General features: G+C 48.9%; 2 protein-coding genes across 2 annotated transcripts in view; one reads left to right on the plus strand and one right to left on the minus strand.

Moving 5' to 3' along the window:
• The window catches only part of Dglucy (D-glutamate cyclase), an 88,693-nt gene extending 76,215 nt beyond the window's left edge, over positions 1–12,478 (plus strand). The window contains exons 12-13 of the mRNA XM_005343454.3: positions 4,444–4,595; positions 11,547–12,478. Of these exons, the coding sequence (XP_005343511.1) occupies positions 4,444–4,595; positions 11,547–11,696 (302 nt within the window). The 3' untranslated portion in view covers positions 11,697–12,478. The remainder of the gene's footprint in view (positions 1–4,443; positions 4,596–11,546) is intronic.
• Positions 12,479–17,056: 4,578 nt separating this feature from the next.
• Positions 17,057–21,577, minus strand: part of Gpr68 (G protein-coupled receptor 68) — a 21,371-nt gene continuing 16,850 nt past the window's right edge. Inside the window, exon 2 of the mRNA XM_005343455.3 lies at positions 17,057–19,577. Coding sequence (XP_005343512.1) covers positions 18,356–19,483 — 1,128 coding nt within the window. The 5' untranslated portion in view covers positions 19,484–19,577 and the 3' untranslated portion in view covers positions 17,057–18,355. The remainder of the gene's footprint in view (positions 19,578–21,577) is intronic.

The raw sequence follows: 21,577 nt of genomic DNA on the forward strand, positions 1-21,577 counted from the left end.
GGAGGTGGAAACTTGTTTTTTTCCTTTTCTCAATAAAAAAAATTAAAAAAAAGAAAAAAAATAAATGCTGAGAGAAGAAGAAAAAAAATAAAAATAAAAAATAAAAACACAATGCTATTTACGTTAGCACTTCCCAAAATGCAGCACTTAAATATAAGGCTAGCAACATGTAATTACTATTGATATAAGGAAACATATAAAACCTTGGTAGAGGATAGCAAGTAAGAACTAAATAAATGCAGAGCTAGCCCATGTTCATGGATTCGAAGACTCAACAGTGTCAGGATGCTAGTTCTCCCAGCATGACCAAAAGTCAGTGCAAAATGAATGAGCACCCCTGGAAGCTATTTCACGGGTGCTGTAGTGGTTGCCTTTCCACTGCTGCTACAAAATCCCTGACGGAAGGAATTTAGGGGGGGAAGTTGCTTCTGCCACAGCTGGAGGGGATATGGATTGTGGCGCAGAAGGCATGGCAGTGGGACTGCGAGGCCATGGGTCACACTGTACCGGCCGTCAGGCCATCAGGATATGGTAGGAAGAGATGCATGCCAATGGTTAACGCACTTTCTCCTTTTCTCTTTTCTTTCCTTCTTTCCCTTCATTCATTCACGTATGTAGTATAGATCCTCTGACTTCCACCTCCAAACCACAAAGGACATAGAGAACTTTAAGAGCGTATTATTAAATGAGTGAGCCAGTTTAAAAAGGCTGTGGGATCTGAACCCAGCTATATGATGTGCTGGAAAACGTAAAATTATGGAGACAGTGAAAAGATCAGTGGTTTCTAGGGACTAGGAGATCAGCGTTTACAGTGTGCTCACCTCACACGGGGCCGCCAGCGCAGGGGCTTAAATTAGCTGCCTTTCACAGTCCCCGGCTCATCTCTCCCAGCCCCTACCATGTACCCTATGATCCAGGGACGATGGCGACCGCCGTTGCTTAAATATAGCATGGGTTTTACATTTCATTACTTGGAAAGATGATGTCATAGTAAGACCGAAGGCACTTTTAAGAAGGAGGTGGTGCAGGGTGACGGACACAGGCAAAAATGTGCCATGTCACCCACTGTAACACAGTCAGCAGTTTCAGCTTGCATGTCAACTTCATCCTCAGTGCATAACCATCCTATATCATTTTAAACCAGTGAACAAAGATCTTAAATTCGCCTTTTCCTTTGTTACAGCTTCTGAAACATGTTTTTATTTTCCGCATTTGCGCAGAGACTGGGGATGAGCTCTGGAATTGTACTATGAGAATATGCTCAACTCTGCTCATCTGTATTCTCACAAATGATGATATTTTGGATAAATAGATCAATAGATACTTAACACTATGTAACTGCACCTTTAAAGATGGTTACGTTGGTGAACACAATTCTTAGATATCTTTTGTCTCCCCACCTAACGAAGGTCTTACTGTGTGGCCTTGACTGGTCTGAAACACGCTACATAGATATTTTAGATAGACATAATAGACAGATGAAAGAGAGATAGGAATATTTTTAACACTATTACTATATTCTTAAAGATGGCTAAAGTGGTGAATTCTAGTGTGATGTTTTTAGATGATAGACAGACAGATAGAAAAGTAGATAGGAAGTTAGATAGAAAGGGAGGTCGATAGATAACAGACAGACAGATGAATGGACAGACTGACGGACAGAGAGACAGATAGGTAATTTGCTTGTTTTCATCCATGGATCTGGGTTCAGATAACTCCCTCTCCAAGGCAGATCAGAGAAACAAGAATTTCTCCTCCCTCAAGTGAGACTCTTCTCCCACTTTTAGTCAGCCACAAAGAAATTCTCCAATCAGCCCTTGTCTAATAGGTCATAAGACCAGACTCAATTCAGAGGAATCCTCCTCCCTACCCAGGAAGAAGGATGTTGCACAGAGAGGTCAAGAAGAGCCCAAAGAAGCCAGCCTTGCTGGGTTCCCACCCTCTCTGTTAACATAGACCTTCACCAAAGTCAAAAAGGACAGAGTTCAGAGCGCTCCCAAGTAGACAGATGCTGTTTCTGGTGGGCTGAGTATCCAGGGTGAGCTCCAGGCCCCTTGCTGGGTGCCTTGCCCATTTAGCTCTTCATCTGGATCTTTCATAGCATCCTCTGTAATAAAATAGTGTGTTTTCCCCTGTGGCTGTTGAAGCAAATTAATTCCATCCAGCGAGAGCTTTCAGGAACCCTGGTGTATATGTGTGTGTGTGTATATATATACATATACATATATATATATGTATGTATGTATTATAGTACAGTCAGTCAGAGGCTAAGGTAAGTCATCTGGGGCTAAGTCACTGCCATCAAGTGGGGAAGAGGCAGTCTAGGAGATGAGATCCCAGGCCAGTCCATGGAACCTGGCATAGTCACGGTCCTTAGCATCAGAACTGAATTAGATTGAACACACCTCGGGTGAGGTATCTGCTACAGCAGAACTGTTAGAGTCCTGGCAGAGAAAGGCACCCATGCCCTCGGCGGTCACATGACTCTCCATGTCTGATGTAAGAATGTGAAGGAGTCGTTCACTTTTCTCACATGCATGTCATGCAGATATGTTGGTTTTTGTTTATTGTGTTTCGAGACAGGGTTTCTCTGTAGCTTTGAGCCTGTCCTAGAACTAGCTCTTGTAGACCAGGCTGGCTTCAAACTCACAGAGATCCTCCTGCCTCTGCCTCCCAAGTGCTGGGATTAAACGTGTGCACCACCACTGCCCGGCTATATCTTGCAGATTTTAGCACAATTAAACACTTAAAAATAATTTTTAAAAGAAAAGGAATGTGGGCTCTGGAGGGAACAGCCTGTTACATCACAGTTCCCAGCTTACTTGCTGTGTGACATTTACCCCTCTGTGTCTAAGTGGCTGTGTTTCTACGTTGCTCACATAATGATAATGACACTATGTCTCATCAGGGCTTGTCTTAAGGACTCTCAGAGCTATGTCCCACAATATGCGAAAGGACAGCAGACTGAAATATTCAACCAAAGCAGGATATTCTTTTCCCTTGAGAGTACCATTGATGACTCAAGTCACCATTATTTTGTGTAGAACTAAAGAGCCTGCCAATGATAACTGTCAGCTATGACCACAGGCATGTGCCAATTTCAGATATGCATATGTAGCAAAAAGCTATCTTAGGATCATTGACGTACAATCTCATAGTTATCATCTAGTCTTCGTTGGTCGGGGTGGCTGTGTCCCTTCGTGCTCACTGGGTGAGCTTCTCCCACCCCATAGCTCCACTGTCTCCAGCTAAATTCTACCATAGTATCCACATTGTATGACTCTTTTCTGTGAATCTTTGCTGAACCAATCAGAATAGCTGGTTTCTCTTCCATGCTCCCACAATCCTTTGGAAGTATCTCATTGATTGATTATCTTCCCCTGAGGCTGGCTATGTGCACACTTCTCCCTTCAATTTGATGATCCTCTTTCTTTAAAAGAAATAATCATGCCGGGCGGTGGTGGCGCACGCCTTTAATCCCAGCACTCGGGAGGCAGAGGAAGGCGGATCTCTGTGAGTTCGGGGCCAGCCTGGTCTACAAGAGCTAGTTCCAGGACAGGAACCAAAAAGCTACAGAGAAACCCTGTCTCGAAAAAAATCCAAAAAAAAACAAAAAACAAAAAAAAACAAAAAAAAAAGAAATAATCATTTAGTGTGCTGTGTTGTATGCATGCGCGCGCATGTGTGTGTGCGTAAAAGTCAGAGGACAACTTGCAGGAGTCACTTCTCTCCTTCCTCCGCATAGGTAGTCCTGGGACTGGAGTCAGGTCATCGAGCTTGGCAGCCAGTTTTCATCCCCTGAGCTGCCTTACCACCCCCTCTTCCTTAATGATGGCATAGCATCTAGAGTTAAACGGACCTCCATCAGTCTTTGACAGGATGAAGAACTCAAGAAGGTGTCAGAGCAGAGTGAATGAAATCATCTCTAGCCCAGGGAATGAGCCCTGGGGCCCTGGCTGACAAACTAGGAAAGGAAGTCTGAGGATGACTTAGGAATGCTCTTCAAGACATAAAGGAGTGACCAAACCTCACGTGATGGACTGTCCGCTAATCCCCCAGGGGACAGGCTTTTGTGTACCCTAAGGGATGGAATCAGTTCTTGGGACAGTTCTTTACTGTAGGGAATTCTGGAACGGCTTTCAAGGTGCAGTGCCTCTAACAGTCATTAGCATGTTATAACTTCAAGCAATAGCCCCCAAACTCCAGCTTGAACAAAACTTACCTATGGGGCTCACTAAAACTCACCTGCTCCCCAACAATCCCACATAAATCATATTCAGGAGGTTTGAGCTGGAGCCCAAGAATGTGTACCAAGTCCCCAGGTGACCCCAGTGTCTCCTGTCCATGTCGATGACTTGAGATGGCTTCTGTTGCTTGGAGGCAGCCGGTGGCCCACAGGATCTCTACAGTTCTAATGATGGTTTCTTTTCTTTTGCATTCTAGGTGTTTCTAACTGGGGAGGCTATGCCCTGGCCTGTGCACTATACATTCTAAACATATGTGATGTCCATGAGCGTTACCTGAGGAGGGCGACTGGGCCTTCCAGGGTAGCTGGGGAGCAGAGCTGGACTCGGGCCCTGCCATCTGTCCCTAAGGTAATAGATACATTGTATACACTGTAGCAGGCCACTGGCCCAGAGGCAGCTTTCTTGTTTGATGTGAATTAAGTAGGTCTGAGTTCCAAACCATATGACCACATCAACCACCATGCTACCCATGAAGTCAAAGGCAAAACTATGTTTGAGGGACTGTCTCCCTGCTGGATCAGTCTGGAAGACAAAATAACACAACCCTTTGATCTCCTTCTGGTCCTGGGTCCTATGTAAGACCTGTTTGGAGCACCCCTTCCTTCCTAGTTTGACTTTCGGCAAGTTTCTTTCCCCTTCAGAGATGAAGTTTTGTCCGCAAAGTGGGTCCATTCAGTACTGAATGGAAGCCATCATCTGGGTTGTGGTCAGGAGTGGGGGTGGGGATCCTTTCTGTTCTCTTCACAGAACTGACAGCTCAGTGAGGCCACTGAAGCATCTTGGGTAGCACACATGCTGAGGTAGGGGGCAGATCAGGTGGGGAAAGAGTCCTGTGGGTGGATGTAGACAGGAAGGAATCCACTGGATGGGGGCGGGGCACATTCCAGGGGGGAAGGGCATGACCCTGGTTCAGTTGGACCCTGGCTGTGTAAGATTGCTCCTGGAGGGAGGACTGTAGGCTCAGGTGTGATGGATGTCAGAGTCCAAGATCACAGGGAGAAACCCAAAACAGCTTTCAAAATCAACTCTGTACATAGTTTCTCTGAGCAAGGAGCTCCGGGCCTACCATAGGCTTGTCTAAGGGCCTCAGGGTAGGCAAACCACATGCAGTGCAACAGACCCCGCACGCTGATCTAGACACATCTTGTGGGCCAGGATGAAGGAAGGTCAGCAACCCTTAAATGTCTTAAGGAAACTTGGGTATGTCATGGGCAACCTGGGAAGTGGCCAGCCCTGAACTCCGTGCTGAGCCTGACGGTAATGAGGCAGCCGGATGGGCCGTCCCTCCCTCAGCCCTCAGTCTCTATAACTATCCTGGAGCCATCCTGCTCACTAACACTGATTCTAAACCCAGATCTCTCCACTGTGGGCGCTTCTTGAAGGGGTGGGACCAGGTTTCCAGGGTACAGATGAAGTATCAGCTTCTTGCTGGGTAGCCCCATGCGGAATCTGAGACACAGGAAGTTGGTCCAGGGCCCTGGCGAGTGTCTTACTTTTTGGTTGCTGTGAGTAAACACCATGATCGGGGCAACTTACAGAGGAAAGTATTTGCTTTGATTTAAAGTTCCAGGGGAATAAGAGTCCATCGCTGGTGGTGGCCGGTGGAGGGAGGGGGAGAGGCTACATGCTACATCATGCTACAGGCATGAGGACTACAGCAGGAAGTTGAGATCTCACATCCTCCACCACAAGCAGGAAGCAGAGAGAACAACCTGGAAGTGGCTAAGCCTGTCTTCCTGGTTCCTCATGGCGGTGGCCTGAAGCAGGCCAGATGAGTGGGATTCCAGACCAGTTCTCTGAGGTGTTTACACCTTGAGACCTATTGGTCACTGGCTCGGTTTCTAGGGCCATGTGTCCGTTTAAGACAGGACAGACAACTGTAATGTCTCCCAGCTGGTGCCCCTGAACCCCAGTTCCCGACAAACCTCCATGTCTAGAGGTTCTTTTCCTGTAGTCCCTTTTCTTTTTCTCACGTTGTCTTGTATATTTTCTGTTCCCTGGTTTTCTGTCTCTTCCTCCCGCTGTTGAATTCAGTATCTCCCTGGGTTGGTATTATTACTTCTGCAGAACGGGGAGCTGGTGAGCTCTGGTAGGTAGTACCAAGACCACCCAATAAGAGGCAGAGCTGAAGTGGGAACTGGGGTCTCTCTGATCCTGACTCTGGGCTTTCTGCGGGTGGCCCAGAAGTTTCTCAGCCCCTTAGGATGCTGAGGCATGGGGTGGGGAGAGGTGGGTGTGAGACTCAAGTGACATTTTTATGGGGGCAACGGTCTTCCTGGGGGACCCAGAGGGCCTTCTGTTCTTTCTTGATGCTTCCTGCATCTGGACTGGAAAACATGGGGGGCAGCCTCCCACATGATTTCTGAGTCACACAAACACAAAGTGTGAACCCCACCCAGCCAACCCCCACAGCCTCACACTCACCCTCTGGGGATGGAAAATTCTCCTCTTGGCAAGGATGCCCAGTTCTTCAGAGGTTATTAACAATGCCTCGTTCTCAAGGAGGAAATGGAACAGCGTGTTTTTAAGGCGCAAGCAGAAGTGCATTTGCTGAGCAGCTCCTGGGGGCCAGGCTCAGGCTCCTTCTGGGAAACAAGGAGGACTCAGACATGGCCCCTGGGGAAGAAACTTGGGGAACACAGCATAGTGACATGGGAGCCCAGATGGATCTCTCTCTCTCTCTCTCTCTCTCTCTCTCTCTCTCTCTCTCTCTCTCTCTCTCTCTCTCTCTCTCTCTCTCTCTGTTTGTCCTGAAATCCTGACTCAAGCAATCTTTGTCTCGACTGCCTGAGTACTTAGAACTCTAAGTATGCCCGATTTTGTAACTCATTTTTATTTAATTTTTTTTAACCCAACTTGTTTAAAAATGACATCTTTCCCCATACATATCAGTCCACCCATGCTCTAGAATTATTAGCAGGTCACCACCTGCCTCTAAGCCCACTGGGACCTCTATCTCCATCCACCTTGACTCCATCGGCGCAGTGATCCCATAGGCGCGCCTGCTATAGTCCTCCGTCCCCCTCCCCCGCTTCACTGTCGCCTCAGCCTGGACAGCTCTGCAGCTCCCAGCTCTGCACCCGCCGCCGCCGCCGGGAGGTGCTGCCCCCCCCCCCCCCCCTTAGCCTCTTAGATCTTGTGGTCCTTTCCCGGAAATCTGCTGGGAGTGGCAATTGGCTCAGCTCTTAGGGACCAGGCAATCGCTCCCTGTGGCTCTTAGCGGCTGGGTGCCAGCCAGTTCCTAACCTGTTGGCTCCTCACACTCACCCTGAGAACACCGCAGCCCGCAGCCCTTTCCGTGTCCCCTGAGGATGAGAACCGTGAGGGCAGGCAGTGTGCTGGGAGGAAAAGGCCCCATGGCGCCACATGCGTTGCCCCATAAAGAGAGGATATGAGTAATGAGTGAGAAAAGGGAGAGAATGGAGCCCAAACAAAGGGTGGGAAATGCCTGTGGGGGCTTAGTAGGCCCAGCCAGGGCTCTTGACAAAGTACTTGTGTGGAAATGTGCTTGGACCTCCCTCTCATAGGGGGATCATCTGCCTTCACCCACGGGTAAAACAGAAAGGCCACTGCAGGAACAAGGAGACAGTTTCCAGAAAACACTTGCCAACAATTTCCCCAGTATGTGCGTGTGTATTTGTGTGTGTGTGTGTGTGTGTGTGTATATGTGCGCGCGCGCACGCGCGTATGTACATATTCATGTGTGTACATGTCTGTGGTATACTTGCATGTGTACTCACATATATGCGGAGGCAGGAGGCTACCATCAAATGTCCCCCTCAATCATTCCACCCCTTACTTTCTGAGGCAGGGTTTCTTGCTAAATCTGGAGCTCACCAATTAGGCCAGAATGGGTGGGCAGCAAGTCCCAGGGATTTCCTGTCTCTGCCTTCCGGCTCTTCCGTGAGTGCTGAGGATGGGAGTCTCATGTTTATATGGCAAGCACTGTACTGCCTGGGCCTTCTCCCCGGCTCCCTGTCACAAGTATTTGAAATTTGCGCGGCTCACCTCTCTAATTTCCTCGAATGTCAGTCAGTTGCCCTGTGTCTCAGTCAGTGCAGGTTGCTAGAACAAAACACCATAAATTGGGAGACCTCACCAGCTAGCTCTTAGTTTCACGGTTCTAGAAGCAGGGAAGTCCAACACTAAGATGCCAGTTTTTAAAAATACTGCAAGATCCCCGCGTGCGCCCAGAGCGGACAGAGAGAGATCTAAGATGGCGGGAGGAGGGCAGGGGTCGCCGGGAGTGGGCGTGGCTTGTCTCTTAAAGAGCCGAAAACCGTAACTCCAGTGGATGAGTCTGTGCCTTGGTGGAGATGCTCTTCCTGGCGTATAGCTGGCTGGCCTCTCACTGTATCCTTATGTGGTAGAGACAGGAAGCATGTGGTCCCTCGTCTTTTTATAAAGGTGCTAGTCTTATCATGGGAGCTCCACCCTCATGACCTTATTACCCGCCAAGACTCCATCTTCAAATATTATTTGAAGTATTGGGAGCTGTGAATTTGAAGGGTTACAAAGCTTCAGTCTATAGTAGTAATTTCCCAGAAAGCATTCCCTGGGGCCCCTTAGTACACCGAGTTCAGTGTTCTCTGTGCTGTGATTCTATATACTGTGAGTCCCTGCTCACTCATCTAGCTGAGGACCACCTTGGGGGTTCGAACCTGTCAACTTACCCGTGAATCCCTGGGTCAGAGACTGTCACAGCAGGTGCTCAGGAAAAATGATGGAGAGGGGATGGCCACCGCCTCACCAGGAAGGTGGCAGCCTTTGATGCCTGCATTTCTGCTCTCCGTCTCTTCGGTTCCTTCTTGTTGGTGGAGGAAGGAGAGAGAAGGTGTTTGATTTGACCCCTCCTGCCTGTGGCCTTCACCAGGGACAGCCACGTTCATAACTTAGACAGTTAGTTCTTTGGGACCTTATTTTTGGAGGGAAAGGAAAAGAGGTGGACCAACCCCTACCCCTTAACCAGCAAGTGAGTTAAGGAGAGCAAGCTCTGGGCTTTTTTTTTTTGGTTTTTCGAGACAGGGTTTCTCTGTGGCTTTGGAGCCTGTCCTGGAACTCGCTCTGTAGACCAGGCTGGTCTCGAACTCACAGAGACCCGCCTGCCTCTGCCTCCCGAGTGCTGGGATTAAAGGTGTGCGCCACCACCGCCCGGCAAGCTCTGGGCTTTCTGCACTGTAGTTGGCAACCAGATCATCCCTACTGTGTGCTGAGGGCCATGTTGGGTGCTTTACCACCAATATCTCATTTGGATCCTCACAACAGCTTCTGAGGGCACGCTGCCACCAGTATCAACTGATGAGGGAGAGTCTTCTGGCTTGTGTTAATTTCATTGGTTAAATAAAGAGACTGCCTTGGCCCTTTAATAGGACATAAAATTAGGTAGGTGGAGTAAACAGAACAGAATGCTGGGAGAAAGAAACTGAGTCAAGGAGTCGCCATGATTCTCCTACCGGACACAGACACAGGTTAAGATCTTCCCTAGTAAGACACCTCGTGGTGTTACAGGGATATTAGAAATGGGTTAGATCGATATGTAAGAGCTAGCCAATAAGAGGCTGGAACTAATGGGCCAGGCAGTGTTTAAAAGAATACAGTTTCCGTGTAATTATTTCGGGTATAAAGCTAGCCGTGCAGGCGGCTGGGTGGCAGGACACAGCCCCGCTGCTCCTATTTCAACAATCAACAACGCCCCCATCTTACAGAAGAGATTTCCAAGACACAGAGCGGTTAGACACTGCCATATCAGATCTCTGTGACCTCAAAGTCCTCTTGGGGACCAGCTGCATTTTCTCCATGGCTCTTCTCCCTCTAACTGCTCCCATGCCCATGGTGGAAAATGGGGGTGGCAGCAGCAGAATTTAGTGTTGTGCTTGTTAGATTTTTTTCCCCTGAGGGTGGTCAACATGACACAAGCTAGGGTCATCTTGGAAGGGGAAACCTCAACTCAGAAAATGTTTCCATAAGACTGGCTTGTAGGAAAGCCTGTGGGACATTTTCTTCATTGATGATTGCTGTGCGAGGGCCTGGCCAATATGGTGGTACCATCTCTGGACAGGTGGTCCTGAGTTGTATAAGAAAGCAGGCTGAGCAAGCCATAGGGAGCAAACCGCTAAGCAGCACTCCTCCAAGGCCTCTGCCTCAGTTCCGGCCTCCAGGTTCCTGCCTTGAGTTCCTGTCCTGAGACTCCCCTCAGTGATGGAGCGTGACCTGAGAGCTGTAAGCAGAAACAAACCCTTTCCTCCACTACATTGCTCTTAGTCATGGTGTTTATCACAGCAATAGAAAGCAGACTAGGACACACACACACCCCTCGGGAGGATAACAGTAGCGTGTCAGGAGAGCCTTCTGCCACAAGCAGACCCATGGAGCTCACCCACGGCATGCCTAGGGACTGGGTTGGTGGAAGGATTGCACCTCGAGTATGTGTTAGGACCACGCAGGCCTCAGCCAGGGTGTGAAATGCAGTCACGTGACGATAAGAGCCCAAAGAAACAGCTGACCCGTTTAAATCCTTTGCTTTTGTTTGAGACAGGGTCTCACCTGTAGCCCAGGCTGGCCTGGAGCTCAGTGCTTAATCCAAGGCTGGCCTTAAATGCACTGTAATCCTCCTGCCTCAGCCCTGCCAGAATTAGGATGACAGGTGTGAGCCATCACATCAAGCTTTCGATTTGGATTTTCATAAGGAGCTTTCCAGTAAGTTAATATTTTCACCCCAAATTTTACTTTTTAAAAAGAGGCACATTCCCGGGTGTGGTGTCTCATGCCTTTAACGCCAGCACTTGGAAGGCAGAGGCAGATGGCTCTCTATGAGTTTGAGGCCAGCCTGGTCTGTGTAGTGAGTTCCAGGACAGCCAGGGTTACAGAAATCCTGTTTTAAAAAAAAGAGGAGGAAAGCCGGGCCATGGTGGTGCACGCCTTTAATCCCAGCACTCAGGAGGCAGAGGCAGGCAGATCTCTGTGAGTTCGAGACCAGCCTGGTCTACAGAGCTAGTTCCAGGATAGGCTCCAAAGCCACAGAGAAACCCTGTCTCAAAAAAACCAAAAAATAAATAAATAAATAAATAAATAAATAAATAAATAAATAAAGAGGAAGAAGAAGAAAAAAAGAAAGAAAAAGGAGAGAGAAAGAGACAGAGGCAGGGAGAGAGACAGAGAGAAATACAGAGAGACAGAGACAGAGAAAGATAGAGAGATCTCAATCCAAAGCTCTTTCTCTACTTAGAGATTCATGCAATCCCTTCTTTCTTCCCCCACATGACTTTTATCTCTTCTTTATCTCCCTTTTTCCCCTCCCAGGAAGAAAAAATGTTGAGCATCCTGGTGCAGAACCAAGTCCGGAGTGGAATCTCAGGCATTGTGGGCATGGAAGTAGACGGGCTGCCTTTCTCCGGTGTTCATGATGAGATGATCCAGAAGCTGGTGGATGCCACCACAGAGCACAAGTGACCAGCGTGCTGTCAGTGTGCCAGCTTCCTACCCAGCGGTCAGCCTGTGTCTAAGCAGGAGTACCAGAGCCATTGCTCTAACCACCCCTCATCCTGGCTTCAAGCCACCCTTGTGTCTGCTCTGAGAATCTTTCTGCCTGCTACTTAAGAAATAACTCATCAACAGTTAACTGCAGGGCAGAGCATAAGAACAGGCATTGCCGTGACCGGGGCTAATAAAGAGAGGCTGGAGTGCCCACACCCACACATGGAGTGTTGGGTTAAAACACTGGGACTTTGTCCTCACCATGACTAACAAGATGTGTATACCTTTGAAATGCGTTCTTTTTCTAACAGTATTCCATTTACTGTTTGAAGGGGATCTCCCACAAGGTCCCTGCGGGCATCGCGCCCATTGTCCCTCAGTTCTATTCCCTCCTTCTTACACAACCCTAGCCAGAGTCTCTGCCTTCTTTGTGTGGGAAGAAATCCATATTTTCCAGTAGAGCTCAAAGGTGAGCCAGACCTGCTCAGGGCTCAGGCAGACCTCAGAGCTCATCCTGATCGTTCACAACCTCCAGCCCGACACTTCTCAGCAAAAGCAGAAACTGAGCCACTGACCATACCCCATTATACGCTTCATCCTGACATCAGGATGACAACTTGTGTGGAATCTGAGCCTACTAAATGTTGTTTCGTTTCTTCAAACATGTCTGGTACGGTTCTTTAGGGGCATTCATTGTGAAGAAGGAACACATAGTACAGATGTTACACTCCAATAAAGCGTAAATGTAAAGAGAGAAGCAACTTCAGTGTGAACTTTAGTGTCTGCTCTCCATTTGCTATTCTAGCCAGGGTTCTTGCCTGCAGGGTTCATGTCTTCATGGTCCAAACCCGTGCTTATGGGAGACACTCAAAATGAAGGCCAGTTCTCCACCTGAGACCTCACAGCCCAGGGAACACACCTTGGCTCTGCAGCCTTGCTGCCCAGGTCTCTGAGTTAACAGTTTTGTTCACAACAAATTCCACACCACAAGGGACTCTGATCAAGAGGATACCTAACAATTAAAATCAAAGACAGCTACAAGAGAAACTGCCATCACCATGGAAAGGCTGCCAACAACCTTAGGATTCGTGTTTTGGGGAATATGTTCGTGGATTTGACTTTTACAATAGTAATAGAATTCTACTCCAGCACTGAGCAAGCTGAAGAACAGACTCATTATTAGTTATGCTTCCTGTGGGAAGAATTGTATGGGAAGGTGATTGAGCTATTTGAGAAAAAGGCTAAGACCCAATTAAGTTCAGAGAAGGTAGAGAGGGCTCATAGACTCGGAGTGGGGAACCCAAGTACCATCCCCTGCAGGCAGATGCACCTACAGCTGAGATGAGGTTCAAAGGAGGGCAGGGGAGACCCCTTCACAATGTCTAGCTCAAGGACTTTCGGTGCTCGGCTTCCCAGGACCTGGCTTTAAAGGTTTTCCATCCCACACCGTAAATTCCAACTCAGACCTTGTCCTAATCATGTCTGCTCTTAGGAGGAAGGTCTGTGTTCATGTCTGTGATGGCTACCACCTGAAAAGTCAGTGACAGGAGAACAAGAGATGACCTGAAGGGAACTATGGTTCACCCAGGGTGGGATACAGACCTGGCTCCAGCCATTGCTAGGCAAACAGAATCTGTGGGCTTTCTAGGATGCTGTGGAGAGGGGTTCTGAGAAACAGAACACACTCACAAGCAAGCTGGTGGGTCTGGCTCGCTGAGGTAGCACACTCTATCCAAGTGCGTCAGCTCCTTAGTCCCTGATGTCCTCTGCACAGCTGACACCCTGTTGCTTAGCTAGGAAAGGCATTCCCCTGAGTTCATTTCTTGTCTCCCCTTGCATGCCAACCCCAAGTTGGCCCAGCCCCTTGCATCTCCTACTTCCTGCCTGTTACACATGGCTTCCACTGGCCTCTCCATCCAGTTCATTGCTCTCTCGACAGGATGGAGAATGTATGGCCTCTTACCAACTTGTGTATTCTCTACATCAGAGATGTGATGCTCTTGCCAGAAGTACAGAAACAGAGGAATGTGGTCCTTGGGGCAAGGTAGATGACATCATGTAGCTTCTGATGCAGACAGCACATTTGAAGAAGTAGATTTTGTTCAGATGAGATTGGCTCACTCTCAACTCTCCTCTGCTTGTCACTTAGAAAAACTACATTTCCCAGCCTCCCATGCAGCTGGGACTCACGTGACCAGGATCAGGCTAATGGAATATGGATATCGAACACTTCCATACATGGCCATAATTGCATGTGGAGTTCTCTCTACATTTCATCTCTTACTTGAGTAGATGGGCAGGGGAAATCCCACAACTATAGAATTGCTTCTGGAAAATTCTGGGGTGTCCCACAGACTCAAATGGGAACTTGAGGATGATATTATTGGAGCTTAAAAAGGAAACTCTATGGTAGGAAAACTGTAAATCTCAGCAGGTACCTGGGGGTTGGGGGATGGGAAAGATGAGAGGGGAGGAAGTCATTTAAGTTAAGCTGGCATGGAGGTCATCCACATGGTGGCAGGCAGACACTAGATGGTAGCAGGGAAAGTGGGGGTTTAGAGACAGAGTAAGGAAGCCTGCAGGGACAACAAAAGAACGTGTAGGCTCTCTCTACTCAGCACCTGAAAGAGAGAAAGGAAAGGGAAAAGGAGGAGCTGTATCTTTCTGAGTCAGGACTCAGGGTGCGCGGACCCAGCTGGACCTCAGGGCTGCTCCCTGGGACTAGGAGACAGGGATTCTAGGAAGGAAAAAATACAGTATCTCATTAAAGGGATAATTGCTCCTCTTACTCCTTTAGCATGGGTTAAGATGGGCACATCTTTCTAGGAGTGGTCCCAACTTCCTGAACTTCCCAGCTGGGTTAACTTGTCAGGGAAAAGCCAGCGACATCTCTCTACCAATCTTTACAGTAACAGAGTCCATTCATGGACGGATTTGAATCTGTCATCACTTGGGAAGAGGCTTACCAGAAAGCAACCGTCTACTAAATTTTAAGAATACTCTGTGTGTGTGTGTGTGTGTGTGTGTGTGTGTGTGTGTACATGTGTAGGCGTGTGCACATGCGCATGAATGTGGAGACTAGAGGTTGGCCTTGGATGCCTTCCCCAATGGTTTCCCACTTCCTTTCTGAGCTAAGGTCTTTCCCTGAGAAGAATGGAGCTCACTGATCATCTTAGTTCTGTGAAGAGGCACTGTAACCATGCAAACCCTAAAAAAGGAAAACATTTAATTGGATGGCTTACAGTTCAAAGATTCTGTCCATTATCGTCATGGTGGAACATGGCGGCGTATAGGCAGACTTGGTGCTGGAGAGGTAGCTGAGAGTTCTATATTTTGTGCAGGTGACAGAGTGGTCTGAGACACTGAGTGTGGCTTGAGCATATATGAGACCTCAAAGCCGCCTCCACAGTGACACACTTCCTCCAACAAGGTCACACCTACTCCAACAAGGCCACCCCTTCTAATAATGCCACTCCCTTGCGGGGGCATTTTCTTTCAAACCACTGCACTGATCTGGCTAGACTATCTGGCCAGCAAACCCCTAGCACCTGTCTCTACCACTCCAGACTTGGCATCAGAGCCTGGCTGAGTTTTGTTGTTTTGTTTTTTTGTTTTTTGAGGGTTTTTTGTTTTGTCTTGTTTCATTTTGTTGAGACAGGATCTCACTGTGTAGCTGCCCTGGCTGCCCTGGAATACACTTTGTAGACCAGGCTGGCTTTGAACTTACAGAGATCAGCCTGCCTCTGCCTCCCAAGTGCTGGGAAAAGGTGTGTGCCACCATGCCTGGCTATTTTTTTTTAAAATGTGGATCCTAGAGACTTAACTCAATCTCCATGCTTGCATAGGAGACATTCTCCTGAGGAAGCCATCTCTTCAGGCCCTTCTCCCTGGACATCTTATGAACATAAAATAAATTTTTACTGGTCATTTATGCTTGTTATTTTAATTTTGTTATTTGGGGCCAAGGATTGAATCCAGGGCTAACTATGAGATAAGCTCTTGCCCTTGTTTTATGGCACTGTGATTTGGATGGGGGTTACTTGTTGCTCCAATTCAATCTAGTTTTGACTGAGTTATAAAGTTCATCACTGAGGAGTGTCTTCAAACACCTGCACCTTAATAGTTACAGCTACAGCCAGAGCCAGTAATAAGTGATTCTGTGTTAGGGTCCTTAGGTGTTATGGTGCCCCCGAATTGGCTTGTCTGCATAGTAGTGAGTTAGCTGCCACTGCTGGTGTCTGTGGAGGGTGGACTGAGGAACCCAGAAGAGGTACTTAGCAGTGAGGATGCTGGGTATTGTGACCACTTTGCTCCAGCACAGATAATGTCTCATATAGCAGTATTCCTTTGAGAGTTGCTAACTGAAAGAGAATAGAACTGAAATCTCACCATTTCCCCCAGAGCCCTGGACCCAGAGACCGGAGGAGTTCCAAGAACGGAAACTCCCTCCCCAGATGCCTAAAGCAGTTGGGTCAGATTTGACTCTCTCTAGAATGCACGAGCAGACGGCAAGCAGCAGATGGGGTTGGAGCTTTCTCCCACTCTTCTCTGGCCAACCCACAGGCCAGTGTGTGTAAACAGGAAGATGAGCCCTTTTCTTACTAAGCAACACTGGTAAGTAGGAAAGGAATTTTAATGGCTTCTGTCACCTTCGGTCCAAACCAGATGGACTTTCCCTCCCAGCCCTTTTCTTAGGAGAGAAAGCAGTATTAATCCTTAATAGAGTTTTTGCTTATTCTGTTTGGAAGAGAGATCTGTTCCTTCCATAACACTCCAGAACTCCAGGAGCCTGCCCCACAGAGGGATTAAGTGGTCAAAATCAAATGTATGTTTCAGTAGGATGTGGGCAATCCTTCGGGATAAACATTGAGTCCGCCGCTGTCCAGAGGATGCCCCACCTGAAAGCGGTTGCCAGCCAACAAGGTGGGCGGCTCCAAACAAGGCCTGATGACGACTCTTGGAAAATGCCAGAGAGATGAGCGCAAGAAGCCCTTCTTCTGGTCTGGTGGGGGCTCACCCTCACTGTGGGTCCCCAAACCACAGGGGTGGATTTGCAATGACGCCCTGCACAGATGCCTCCAGGGTGCGTTTGCTACAGCGTGCTGCACTGGAGCACAACCCTTGCTCAAGGCAGAAGAGAAGACCCTCCTGCACTCGGGGGCTCGGACTTGACCACTTGATGGGTGCTCAAGGGTAGCCCCCAAGCTGTCCTGAGTTTTCTGCAAGGTCAACCCCTGGATCTTCCTATTTGGGGTCTTCCAAGGACACTTTGGTTCTCCGTGGTGTGGGTGGGGCCCCTGCCCATAAGGACTGCACAAACTCTGCTGTGATTGGTTATTATGCTTTATTTCCAGACTGAAGTTACTACATAAATCCACCTCACAGTCCAACACAGGAATACTCGGCAGAAGAGAGGCGACGATACAAAAATACAGCTCTCGATAGTTAGGGGGCTAGGCTCAGCTCAATTCCAGTCCAAGCCAGTCAGAATTCACAATTTCAGGTCAAAATGGGGTTGGGGGATACTATGGAATGAAGAGGTGCAGACCACTCAGCTTTTAGCCCTGCCCCAGAAGGTCCTAGGCTTGGGTAGGTGTGGGTTGTTCTGGCATGCAGCCCCCTCTGGCAACTCTCCTACAAGATTTATACTAGAGTGGAGCTTGAGCCCAAACCTGTGGTCAAGAGACACGACAATGTGTGTGTGTTGTTAGTTTAGTTGTACCTAGGAACTCTGGGAAACTGGCACACTCCTCTCAAAGGTTGCTGGATGCTCTTTGTGTGGGGCAAAGGGTAGGAGTTCCTGGCAGCAGTCACATGACCCTGGTATCAGGGTCTTGGCACACAGTTGCCATGGACACCCTGCAATTTTTATATTCTCCCTCTCTTCCCTCAGGCTCTCGGGTCTAGCACTCTGGTCGGATGGAAACAGAAAGCTAATTAAGAAAAAGCCCTGTTGAGAACTCAGCTAGGGATTCAGCCTCAGGCCCGAGTCCTCTTCCTTGAGGTTCAGGATGACATTTTGAAGGGCCCTGGCATCTCCCCACTGTCATCAGTCCTCAGGGTTGGGGGATTTATTCAACCAGCCCTGTAAGAGGGAGATGTGTCTGGTCCTGGATCTTCTCCGGGACGGCCATTCTGCTGTTGCTCCTGCCCCATCCACACTAGAACCCCAGCCCTTACCCCCACGCTTCACCTTAACCAGTCTTCAGGTCTAGGCTTGCTAGAGAGCTCAGCTCAAGCATTAATAGTGACAATACAGCTTCCTGTGCCACACAAGACCACAGCACGTTTGGACTGGTGTCAAGTGACGACAGTGGTACTGTAAGGCTCGGCAGGCGAACACCCAGGTTCCTGCTCCCCTCCTGCATGCCCCAGCCCTGCTCCTTGCAAACTTCCTGGAGTGACAATTCTTACTCTGTCCCACCTGCAGCCCAGGTGGCAGCAGACATGGGAGAAGACAGGGCTCATTCACACACTCAGCAGTGCCCCGGCTTCCAGGAGCCAGGGGGACCTTCCTGAGGGGAGAGGCACCTGTACATGGCAATGTGGGAGACAGCCACCACGCAAGTTCCAGACCACAAGGCCTGTTGGTGAAAGCTCAGGCCTAACCTAGTCTCACATAAAGATAACTCAAGCTAGGCCAACCCAACTGTGGGGGACCCTCCCGCTCCCAGTGAGTTAGGGGTCTGGAAGGCTGAGTGGAGCTTGGTTAACAATTCAGGTTCCTCGCCTTGGGCCCCACTTTTCCCAGAGGCCTCAGGGGCACCCAGAGGGTAGGCCTCCCTGGTCCTGCTTGTCCTGGAGCAGGTAAGGAAGGCTAGGCAGGTTCCTCGGAGGCGGGCTAGGTCCCTGTGAGTGGTCTCACTGACGAAGCAGTAGAGCACCGGGTCAGCTATGCAGTTGAAGCTGGTGAGAAGGAGGGAGAAGTGGTAGACGTTGAAGATGCTCTTGGCGAAGTCACAGCTAGCCTCCCAGAGGCTGCGGACCAGCAGCAGCACGTGGTAGGGCAGGAAACAAGCCAGGAAGATGACCACGGTGCTGAGCACCAGCCGCTGAATCTGGTCCTTGCGGCTCTTCTGTGTGCCGTGGCTGCGGCGCACAGCCCGCAGGATGCCCCGGTAGGAGGCCAGCAGCAGGCAGATGGGGAAGAGGAAACCCACGAGGAAGCGGTAGTAGTTGATGCCACGCTGCCAGGCCTGGATAGGATAATGCTCAAAGCAGACTCGGTGCCGGTCCTCGTCCTCGATGACTTCCTTGTGCTTGAGGAAGTAGACGCTGGTCAGCAGCTCCTTGACCCAGATGAGCACGCTGACCCCCACGGCTGCCTTCAGGGTTCGGAACTGGTGGAAGCGGAAGGGGTGGGCCACAGCCAGGTAGCGGTCAATGGAGATGCAGCAGAGGAAGCCCACGCTGATGTAGATGTTCTCATAGAGGAGGATGCCGCACACCTGGCAGGATAAGTCGCCATAGGACCAGTTGTCGTGCTGGAGCACGTACTGCAGCCAGAAGGGGAGCGAGCAGATGTAGAAGAGATCCGCAATGGTCAGGTTACACAGGTACACTCCCAGCTCATTCCGCGCCTTGATCTGCAGGTAGCCGAAGTAGAGGGACAGGCAGTTGGCTGGGAAGCCCACCACCAGCACGGTCACGTAGACCACCGGGGCCAGTGTCTGGTGGATGGTGTGGTCGATGGGGCAGGGTAGTGAGGCGTTCTCTGTGGTGATGTTCCCCATCTTTGGGCCAGAAGGGGCCTTACCCCTCATAGACTTTGAGATGGGGTCAATCTCTCTGTTGCCATCTTGTTTATATGCGACTCAAATGTGTCAAATCTGTTCGTCACTGGCGGTAGGTGAACCCCTACAAGTGAAGGCAGAAAAGGCTTTAAATAATCACAGCTATGTAACACCTGTATGCCAGGCATCATTCTACTTGCTGTGCTCATTTAGAAGCTCTGCCACCCAAGCAACTCCAGTGCAACTGAATGAGATATACAAAACACCGAGTTGTGGCTTATGGCTCCCCATCTCTGGCTTCCCTATTTATCTCCTGTCCCTTATTTATTTTTATGGTCCCTTGGTGCAAGCAAAGGGGTTAAAAGAGGAGATTCTAGGAGCATAACTAAGCCTGGCTCTCCAAAGGAGAGTATCCAGGGCTCCATCACCTTACACAATAACAGTCTGAACGTTACAGGACTGTAGCAACGAGGCCCAACACGGAAACCACAGCCACTCCATAGACCTCTCCATATGAAGAGACACACCCCAGTCCATAGCCTTCTGTGCTTTGGCAAGAAACAAAGGCCAGTTTCTCATCACAGCGCCCTACTCGAGTTCTTGCTACCCCTCAGCAAGTGTCTCCTCTCTCATCTTCCCAGGGGATCTTGGGCAAGGTTCTAGACTAGGGATCAAAATAAGCAAAGGTCAAGCCAGAGCCAGTCCCTTGTCTAAGTTTGTTAGTCTCTGTGAGCCTCGATTTCTTCATTTGGAATTTAGGGACTAAAAACGCCTTCCCCTTTCGGTTGGGACCATGTCAGATGGCAGATGCTCACTCCTTCACTGCATTAGTGTGACAACTGTGTCGAGACGTTTGTTTGTTTGTTTGTTTGTTTGTTTTTTGAGACAGGGTCTCACTGTGTAACCTAGGGCTGTCCTGGAACTCTCTCTGTTGACCAGGCTGGCCTCAAACTCACGGAGATGCACTTGGGCCTCTGCCTCCCGAACGCCGTGAGTTGAGAATTTAACACATGGAACTGCAGAACACAATGATGTCTAAGGGTAGAATGTGATGTTTTGTCTCAGTGTACTTGATAAATTAACACATCAAAACAGTAAAGGCTTGAACTGCTCTGTTGATTCAACCCTTCTCTCTCAGCTGGAAAAACCTCACTGGTGCTACATCATATTTTTCTTTTCTTCCTCTTTTTATTTGTTGGATTGTTTTTGGAACAGCTTTGTCCATGTGTGTAATCTCCTCAGTGCCGGGGTGATAGTGTGTGCTCAACTGGCATTTTTGAGCCTTTTTTTTTTTGCATTTATTTCCCTCTGCTCAACTGGCATTTCTGAGCCTTTTTTTTTTTTTGCATTTATTTCCTTGAAGAAGTCGTTTTAGGTACAGTATTTGCTGTCTCGTGATGAAACTTACTGCCACAGGTCCCCTGTGTGTTCATGCTGAGGTCGTCTGGAAGGAGACATGACACTGTGGTCTCTCAGATTTCTTCCCATTCTACCCCTAGCCAAGAACTGACTTTCCTTCCCCTTGAGAATCTACAGTCCACCTGACTTAAGATTCTAAATTACTCTGCTTTGTGATTTCTGCAGATCAATACTGGCCTTTGTGCACTCTTCAGAAAGCTAAGGGTTAGCTGGGCTCCTGAGGGGAAGCCTCTTAGAGACCCTGACCAAGTCTCAGCAGACCCCAAGTCTCTCCAGAGCCACGCCTCCCCTTCCACCTCTGCCCTTCCCTCCACTACTACCTCCCATCTTTCCTTGGCTCCCACCTGGCTTGGGACCACCAGAGCAGAGATGGCTAAAGGAGCCAGAGACTCCTGGGAAGGGATGCAGAGAAATCTGGACCCTGCAGCTCCAGTGCCAGGGTCCCTGAGGACTAACACAGGAGTTTCTCTGAAGTCATACTCAGTCTTGCAGCTAACTATGCAGTCACCTGCTCTGACCTGTGGTTTTTGTAACCTTGACCTCAGTTACCAAGGTTAACAGTGGTAGAGAGAAAAAGACAGGTGAGTGCAGCACATTAATGTATTCTAAACTTGAGAAGCTAAAGTAGGGGATTTCGATGACACCTTGAGTCACCTTAAACAACTTAAACAACAATAAACAAACATCATTGCCACATATATTATA

Source organism: Microtus ochrogaster, chromosome 1, assembly GCF_000317375.1.
Source record: "Microtus ochrogaster isolate Prairie Vole_2 chromosome 1, MicOch1.0, whole genome shotgun sequence".
Lineage (NCBI taxonomy): Eukaryota > Metazoa > Chordata > Mammalia > Rodentia > Cricetidae > Microtus > Microtus ochrogaster.